The sequence below is a fragment of the Sapajus apella genome, unplaced genomic scaffold, assembly GCF_009761245.1.
Source record: "Sapajus apella isolate SASKATOON/1434 unplaced genomic scaffold, GSC_monkey_1.0 scaffold64, whole genome shotgun sequence".
Taxonomy (NCBI): domain Eukaryota; kingdom Metazoa; phylum Chordata; class Mammalia; order Primates; family Cebidae; genus Sapajus; species Sapajus apella.
The window spans coordinates 369,266-379,149 of NW_022437004.1; the positions used below are offsets into that span (position 1 = coordinate 369,266).

At 35.8% G+C, this 9,884-nt stretch overlaps 1 protein-coding gene across 2 annotated transcripts in view; it reads left to right on the forward strand.

Moving 5' to 3' along the window:
* HS2ST1 (heparan sulfate 2-O-sulfotransferase 1) overlaps positions 1-5,740 on the forward strand; it is a 188,576-nt gene extending 182,836 nt beyond the window's left edge. The window contains exon 7 of one of the 2 annotated variants that reach the window (XM_032247787.1): positions 753-5,740. In XM_032247787.1, coding sequence (XP_032103678.1) covers positions 753-979 — 227 coding nt within the window. In that variant the 3' untranslated portion in view covers positions 980-5,740. Of the gene's footprint in view, positions 1-749 lie in introns of both variants that reach the window. The other variant, XM_032247786.1, reaches the window with a different exon arrangement.
* The last annotated feature ends 4,144 nt before the right edge of the window (positions 5,741-9,884 follow it).

The window sequence follows — 9,884 nt, forward strand, 5'->3', positions numbered from 1 at the left end:
TTAGGTGAAAATTAGAAGGCACTGTTGAAATAGTGGAATGATATGAACTACAGAACCAGCCTTAGAAATGTATAGTATTCAGTAATGCCAGATGTCAAACATTAGGCCTGTGATTTGGTCCTGCCTACCACCAGTTTGAAGTAGAAGTGGGATAGTGCAACTGAATCACACTGATACAGTCATCATGTGCAACATCTATTATAGTATGCCTAAGCCATGCTTTAGCATCCTGAGCTGTATTACATATCTGAAAGTGATAAGCTAATTGTGTTTGTTTGTTTGTTTGTTTTTGCTGTTTGATAAGATGCAGTCATAGGAACTCTTTTCCTTGAGTATGCATATGCCCAAGCTTCTAACACATAACTTTAGAGAATACAGGTTATGAGAAAGTAGAATTCAGTTTGGCAATAGATATTTTGTCAAAAATCAACTAGTCTCAGAGAAACAAGCACTTGACGATATAGTGTGTGAGGTGACAGCCTACACTTTACTGTGTGCCAATCCTTACATTTGCTATTTGACGTTTCATTAAGTCTTTAATAGGTTGAGGATTTACATTCTAAAGGACTAAATCATGGCTCTAGTATGATCAAAGCTCCATTTTTACCTTAATTATATAAGACAGTTTGTTACCTGTTCTTCAGCGTGTCATATTAACTTAAGCACCTCTGCAAATAAGGAGGAATTGATCTTTTGTGTGTTCTCCAAGAATTATTTACCTTTCCTTTTTTTGTTTTCCCCTTTGTAAGTAGGAAAGAAATCTCATCTTAGGAAAACCACAGAGAAGAAACTCCCCACTAAACAAACCATTGCAAAACTACAGCAATCTGATATTTGGAAAATGGAGAATGAGTTCTATGAATTTGCACTAGAGCAGTTCCAATTCATCAGAGCCCATGCTGTTCGAGAAAAAGATGGAGACCTCTACATCCTCGCACAAAACTTTTTCTATGAAAAGATTTACCCGAAGTCGAACTGAGTATAAGGTGTGACTATTGGATTCTTGAACTAAAATTTGACCCTGTCTTCACCTTTCTTCTCAGCTCCACAGTCCGGATTGCTGACAGTAGGTGTATATGACAATTTGTATCGAGCCAAATTAGGAAAAAGTAACGTCAAGGAAGTAGATACTGGCTGGTATGTCAGTGTTCTAAGTTTCAGGCATTTTTATTTTTCCTGGCTAAACTTCAGTGAAAGTTATAACCTCCTGCCTGGGGGAATATATACATCACCTAAAATGAACTCATGGCAGGTCTAATCAAAAGGCTAAATACAATTTCAGAAAAGGTTCTGATACTGTTGTTTTTGATAAACCATTTTTTCAACTAACCATGAATGAAGATGAGTCCATTTGCCTCTTCTGCCTTCACTGAGGGTTTGGGTTATACTTCTCTACTGAATAGTGTTAATAACTGCTTGGCAGTATGTACTTTGTTTTTGTGAGTCATGTCTCATGAAATTTATTGGAATGTTTAATCATATTTGCTAAGAAATGTTTCTGCTGTAGTTGAATTTGGCCATATTTATGTAGGTGGTTTTAATTTTTTAAATGATGATTAGTGTTAAAAATCAATTTAAATCATGACTAATATGGTAAAAAGATAAAGGGTCAAAGCAGTATTTCTCATTCCTGTCTCCTCAATAGCTAATATTGAGAAGATACTTCAGAGAATACTAAGATTGTCTGAAGTTTTAGTTAAGATTTCCACACATTAATATCAAAAAAGTAAGTTTAGTATTTGTTTCTCCACGGGTTATTTGTAAAGCTGTAAACTGAGATATTGGTGACTCCGTATTATGACTCCGTTAGTGAGCTGTGGTATGGGTAGGATTTTCCTACTTCTTCTGTACTTTTACCTGTAGACTATTTTTACTAAGGTGCTTTATAATGTGTTTTAAAGCATTGCATTTACAAAAAAGGAAAATGCTGTAAATATTGCATATTTTATGTATTTGGACCAAAAGATTACAAGTAATTAGACAAAAGTGGTTTTGCACCAATTTTATGTCAAGTAAAACCATCAGACCTACTGTTCTTATATTTCTCATTTAACTTTACTGTTAAGACATCACTGAAATGAACTTCAATAAGCTTTCAGTTTTGATACACAGTTCATTATTCATAACTTGAGGCAGTAATTACCGTGGAAAGAGTACTGGACAAGGAGTCAAAAAACGATTTCAGGTTCTAGCTCTACCACTTACCAGCTGTGTGATCTTGGGCAAGTCACTTAACCTCTCTTTGCCTCAATTTCCTCATCTTGAAATGAGGATAATAATACCTGCTGTACCTACCTCACAGGGCTGTTGTGAGGATTAAATGAGATGGCATGTGAAAGCACTTTGAAAATTGTAAAGCGCTATATAAATGTAAGGTGTTACTATAGAAACATCTTTAACATATAGTTTCATACCATTCATTTTTTAACAAAGAAAGGGAAAAGTCTGCTTGTAAGCTGGTTGAAAAGTTAATCTTGATATAAATTTGTGTTTGATAAATATCTTCTCAGTGTTTTATCTTCCATGTTTCAACAACTCTTGAAATATGAAACACCTGTGAACTCTTAAAGCTTCATGAACAGCTGCTTAAGTTCAGGAATTTCCCTGTTAGAAATAGGCTTTGTTAGCTGACTAGGGTCTGGGAAACTTTGCTCTTCAAATTTGAAAGATGTTTCTATTTTTATTTAACATTACTATTCAGAAATGGTAGCTGTTTTATACCTACGGTTTAAGTAAATATTTCTGAACAAGGCTTCACCAGACTGTAAGCATTTTAGGTAGATTGCCTTAAAAGTTATTAATTGTGTAGGACGGCATGAGGGAACACTTCTTATGAGAAAACATTTATTTAAAAAAACTAAAGAAAAACTAAAAGAATGACAGAATCATCTTAGCATCCTTTCCTCACAATGATATAAAAATTTTAAGAACATAGCCAGGCTTTTTAAATTTGGCTTTTTTCTTTCTTTTTTCAAATTGACTTTTATAGGTATTTCCTGAAAATGTATGTAAATTATTTCCTTGCCCAAAAGTAAAGCACCACTTCAAGGTGGGATTTGACATTACTTGCTAATGAACAAACCCCAGTGTGTAAGTTATTCTTGCACCACATACTCAAATCTTCTTGAGGTGCATTAACTCTCTTAGGTAACTAGAGCAGTACTTGGTGAACTAGATCAGGATGTCAGTAAACTTTTTCTGTGGAAGAGCCAGAGAGTAAATATTTTAGGCTTTGCAGGCCATAGGGTCTCTGTCACAGGTAGTCAACCCTGCCGGTGTACTGCAATAGCAGCCATAGACAGTATGTAAACAAATGAGCACGGTTATGTTCCAATAAAACTTTATTTACAAAAAGAGATGACATGCCAGATACAGACCATGGGCTACCAACCATTGCACTGGCTAAATCATTACTTACATATGGAGAAATCATCTTTGTATCTGTACTCTAGAGGCCTAAAAGAGTTTATATACTTCTAAAAGCTCCTAACTTATATCCAAAGAATTGCTTTCTGATTCATGTAGTCTCTCCCACAGATTCATAAACTTTTATGATTATATTGTTTCCAGGTGGGCATGTTTTCTTTCCCAGTTCAACAGTTCAGAATAGGGGCATTTATTTTATCATATTTTAGGGTGGGTTAGGAGTATCCTTTCTGGAGACTGAGAAAGGGGTGAATTTAATTCCATCAGGTCCAGCACAGTACTAGGAGTCATAATACTTTATAATCAATTAAATAAATAGAACCACTGAGATAATAATGTATTTTTTTAACGTGGCAAATGTGGTTTTCTTTTTTCAGCCTTTGCGCTTTTTCAGTATTTTGACCATAGGGAGATAATTTTTTTATAATATAAAAGTAAATTAACCACTTGGAATTTTAAAGATAATGCTATGTGTGTATGTGAAAAAAATATATATGTTTATTTCCTAAAAGAGGAAAAGATGCCTTTCTGTTCAACTTGTATCAACTCCTGTTTTCTAATTGCTGTGAAATGGCAACTGTTGATAAATTATTGTGATTGTTTTAAAATACAATGGGAAGTAAAATATATTTTGATTTTACCCAGCTTTAATCTGTAAAGTAGCACTTAAATATATCTGATAGCAACACTTAAGGTACTGCATGAGGATTACTTTTCTATCATCCATATGCATTTGTGCAACTTCAAACATATTGGGTGCTTCTGAATTCCTGATGATTGGATTTAAACTGTTGAAAATTAGACAATTTAAACTTACTGATTTTTATAATTTTATTTCTAATCTTAAAATTTGGTTAATGCCTATAATTTGAAGCCTGTTCCTTTTTCTCAATATATGTCCTATTGGAAATTCCTAAAATTGTTGGTGCGATCAGTGATTTACAAACAGTATTTTGATATTGCAGATGATTTGCTTACTGTATTTGCATAGTTAGAAAGAAAATAGTTTGTGGACAATGATTCTCTCTTTTTTAATAAAATCAGATAATTCTAAAAGCACTGGAGAATTCAACTAAAGGCTGGTTCCCAAATGCATAGCTGGCATTTTAATTTAAATTCAAATCTACATAGAGAGCATCTGTGTAAATCATCTAACTGGATTTTCCCATTGGTCATTCCCAAACACACCTATGGTCCTAGAGTCATTATGAGAAGCACCCTTTAACCTTTTATGAAGTTCGCCTTGAAGAGGCCCAGGTGCGTCTCCTTTATGATTTGAGTTGGACTCTTCATAAATTAACATTGTTTACTTTCAGAGAAAGCAGGGAAGTGGCTGTTAGGTTTTCGCATTCGTTTATCCTATGCAAAGTTGCTGTATGATGCCAACTAAACTGCTCTTTTGGCAGCCTTCTGAGGAGAAAAGCAACCCTGTTTCAAATTCACTGCCAATTCAGCTCCTCTGGAGTGGAGCTTACTTTCTGATTTCTTGGAGCAGGAATTTTAGAGATCAAAATGAGTGATCATTTAGTCAGATTTATCCTATAATTTCATGCAGCTTTGTAGCCTTTGCACTACTGTTTATAAGATGGACCCTGATGGTGATAAACTCTTGAAAATGTATTACTGGTAAGCCTGTGTTGAGATGTATTGATGCTGTCTGTATCATTTTTTAGACAGTTTTTGTAGCTTTCTATTCAGAGTCAGGTATGTGAGCATCTCTGAAGCAGTGTTCGGTGTAATTTTGGGAAACATGGATTGCGTATTTTGGCTTTTATTTTATATATACACAGATAGCTCAACAGTGCCTTTTTTTTCCCCTCATAGTCCTGTTGGAAGATTCTCACTACTTTCTTTCTTCTCTTTTCCTGCCCTCCCCAACCCCATTCAGTTGATTCATTTATGCAGTACTGTTTCCAACTTGAAACCATTTTGTCACATCTGTTGGAGAGATAATCACTCCTTTTCCTTAACATTCTGCCAGCTTTCTGTTGTTGAAGTGTTTCAGTTGACTACCTGATGCAAAAGCTATAAAATAAACACTTAGTGGGAAGGGGGAAAATGGTTTGGTGTCCTGTTTTAATATTTTCTTTTGTAGCCTTGACACTGATGGACATTTTCCAAGCTGACTCAGTGTTCAGTATCAGCCCTCAGTGTTGCCATCAGAAAAGCAGGCATCATCATTGGTTTCTAATGATTTTATGGCTTATTTGTGACAATATTTTATATGAACTGACATGCTTCTGCTGCTTTGTACTTCATTACTGGCAATAAAATTTCAGATACAAAACTTACAAAGTATATACTTAATTAGAAGCAAAAAATAGAGAAAGGGCTATTAGAATAAAAAATATTTGAAAGTAACTTAATCTAATATTTATGGCACAGTTTGGACATGTCCATAGTGTTTCTTTAAGAACACACATTTCTAAATTTTTTTCTCTTAAAGAAGAAAGTCTCAATTTGATTGATTTTCAATTTCTAGCCACTGACTCATTGTTTTGAGCAATGCTTGATTGATTGTATTTATATGATATGATATTGGGTTGATAAAATGCCAGTTCAGTGATGAATTTTCTTAACAGTATTTGGTTTGCACTTGCAGTGACAGAACAAAGAGCATGGGTGTGAGAGATGTGCATTTAGCACTGTGATGTCAGTAAATGGAGATAACAGAATTGTTGTAAAGGTCGGGCATGATGTATGCAAAGTACTGGCCAGGGTAGACTAATAACTGATGGCATTTATATGCTATGCTGGAATATTGTTACCAAGCTGATGTGCCCTTCTCACCCTGCAAAATACTAGTTTTGTCACTTCATAAATGATGTTTTTATAAATATTTTTAAATGACTGTACTTTTTACTGATTATCTTAATATTGCCTCATTTATGTACCTGTAGCATAGATGCTCCTGGTTCTGATTCTTGCTGCCCTTTCCACATACAGTCACTCATTTCTACAGATTAAAGGGGGGAAATGCTGACTGTTCTAAAGAAGATAGGACTTGCTTATTCCAGAAGTGACTTGAGTTTATATCTTAGTATATTTGAACAGTAAAGACTGCTAAATAGCACACATAAAAAACTCAGCATCCCGGGAGTGAAATGATTTGCAATCCTTGAACAGAAAGGAAGCTATCCATACTCTGTGAGCAAAGAGGATACTTGCTTTAGAGATATTAATTAGGTGATCATCTTAGAATTCCAGGATTTCAGGATATCTGAAAAATGAACTTAGTGTGCAAAGATTGTTGCCTACACCTGCATATACTTTTATGATCACCAGCTATTTTTAAAGCAGGAGTTGAACTTTCTGAATTTTCTTCCAGTAGTAACAAGTACAAAATTGCTAGTCCCAAATCTCTGTCCAGCTGTTCCCTTTGTCTGAAGGAATGTCCCCAACCCCTTACCTTACCTTGGCTTCCTTACTTTCTTTTTCTCCTTTGTTACTACAGAGCATAGATGTGGCAAGTTGCAACAAAACAAAAAATAACAAACAGCATCATAACAAAACTGATTCAAAATGCAAGGTTACTCCCTTTCTACTTCAGGAATAACCAGTTGAGCAAACAAGTAGAGATTTTATAAAGTCACTATCCTGTGTGGTTTGCTCTGTTTCTTCTAGTAGCATGGGACTAAACAGATTAGAAAGTGTTAAGATATTTCAGGGGCCTCTTTAACCTGTAATGGACTTCTAGATAATATATAGCACTTATGACTTATGAGGATAAACAACAGGAAAAACGTAAAATGATTTTTCTGTTCGTTTTTGCCTTTTACCTGTTTCATTCTCTAAGAAAGAGTCCCAAGATTACATTTTTGGGGGGTTGAAAACAATGGGAGATTCATGGAAAGATAATTTCTCAGAGTGGTCTAGTTGTTCTTTTCCTCTCACCTTTTGGCCCTGTGTTTATTCAAAACCAGATGACCAAGTTAGTGAGGTCACCATACCCTTTTTAAAAAAACTTTGGATAACTTTACATTTTTACCTTGAAAACTTAAGATCTCCAGTTTCATTCGAGCGCTCATATTCCCATAACATTCTCTCCTTGCTTCCTTTCTTTCCCTACAGCCCTTCACCTTATCCATATGATTTCTGGATGTTCTCGTAGCTGAGCAACTGAAATTGACTTTTGAAAGGTACAATTAAATGGTGCAGAGAGATCTCTGATTAGCCCTGAAAAAGGGGCAGTTTCGTACAATAGTTAGAACATGGGCTTCAGAGCATCACCACTTGTTACTGTGAACAAATTAACTCCCCTAAGACTGAGTTTCCTCATCTGAAAAGGAGGAATAACAATAATATCAACAGTTAGTTTGAGAAGTAAATGAAGTAATGGATGTGTAAAACTTAGTATGTTTCTATCACAGTGTTTCTATCACAAAGTAAGTGCTAACTTTATGATAGATATGAATGAAAAAGGGAAGTATATATCCACTCATTCATTCATTGACTTGTGCCAGGCATGAGGAATAAGAAAGATGAATAAACAAAGTATGGCCTCTATTTTTTGGGAAGAAACGGGTAAAGAGGAAACACAAAGCGGCATGCAAAAAATAGTTCTTACCTTACTGATAAACCACTTCCCTTTTTTGTTGTTGTTAAGGATTCCTGACCCCTCCTGGACCTTATAATGCACTTCACTTCGTCTTTTAGTTTTAACCTGGCAATAGCATACACATCAGCCTATCCCACATGATCAAGTTCTAGACATCTAGTACCAATTTCCTCTAAAATGTGGATTTCCATATTCCTCTATATGATAGCTTCATTTTGTGATAAATCTGTTCTCTCATTTCTCTAGACACCTAATGGGTTAATAGGCTAAAAGGATAAGGTTTTATCCTGACAGGTATTATTGCCATTCACACGCAATTTTTAATTCTATTTCAATTCTAAAGTCATTTAAACAATACATACAAATGAAGCAAGGCATTTAGTCTCAATCTCAGAAATGGGTTGTGTTCTCAGAATTCATTATAAACTGGTTGTGTGGAGTTCATGTGGAATCAGTATTATATGCCAACCCAACAAGTCATTTTATTATGGGTTGGCCAGGCAAGGTGGCTCATGCCTATAATCCCAGCCCTTTGGGAGGCTGAGGCAGGAGGATCAATTGAGGCCAGGAGTTTGAAACCAGCCTGGGCAACAGAGCAAGACCCCTGTCTCTAATAATATTTATGGGGTAATCCCTTCACTAGAGCAGAGGAAACTGTGTCCTTCCTGAGGCTTACTTGTGTTTTTCTTCCTTTTACCAAAGGCGCTTTTTTCAGAGCTTTGAATCCCAAGCTAAGAAGTTTGGGGTTTTTTATGATGGGTGATGGAGGTTTTAAGCAGAAGATGAAGTGGTCGTATCTGAGTTTTTGAAAAATAGCAGCAGTGTAAAGAATAGGCTCTCAAGCTAAAAACTGAGAACATGAAAACCTCTGAGAAGACTGCAGTTACCAAAAAAGTAGAGATAAGGTTGGGGAGAGGCAGACAGATCTCAGAGCCAGAAACGCCAACATTTGGTCACAGGTGGGATATAATCAGTAAATGGGAAATAATCAATAGGAAATGAAGGTAGTAACTTGAGTTGTAGCACAATGCATCTGTGCAAATTTTCAGCACCCCTTGCTTTTGCCTCAATTAGGCAATGATGATTACTTCCTGTGTCAAAGCTTATAAAACAGACTAGTGTTTTCCCAAAGAACCTAGAATCACAGAGAAGGAATTCACTATCTCCCTATCAGATGTTTGGCTTCCTTGCCTCTTTTGCTCTTCCAGATTTTGTGAATTGGGTTATAGTTTAGAAAGAACCCCCTAGAAACTTTTCTACTGTCCTCTAGTTTGATGACAAAGGCTACTAATGAAACACACCAACTCTAAGCTTCTGCCTCTACTTCTGTAAACCTGAAGTTTAGAAATGAAAGTCATGCCCAGAAATGTTTCACATCATTAGCACTGAGAGCATTTACAGGGAAACAGAAAACGTATTTAGATTAATTTTCTTTTAGGTCAAGGGTGTGGGCAACTAGGTGTCTAGAGCCTTCAGCCTGTCTGTCAGTGATGCTGGAAAAGGAAGACAGTGAGCTGTAAGGGCAGTAACTGACCCTGTCCAGGTTTTGTTGCTAAATACGCCGTCCATGAAACAGGCAACATAAGTATTTTGAACTGTAAGAATGTTAAGAAATTTCTCCCTGAGCAGCAGATCCAAGAGTGATTATTCTGGGATTCTAGAATCAGCTTATTCGTTTCTTTCTCCCTCTCCCTCCGTTCTCTTTTCTTTCCAATTTAAAATCACTCAGTCTCTTAGTAGAAACTTAACATCAAAGAACTGTCAGTTAAACTTGCTAATTTGTGATTTTTTTAAGCATGTGCCTTCTTAAAGTATCAAAGCTTTAACCTGTATCTAATTAAATATTAAAATCTGGCAAAGAGTAGACCTGTAGTCCCCAGGTGATCTGGCTTCCGAACTT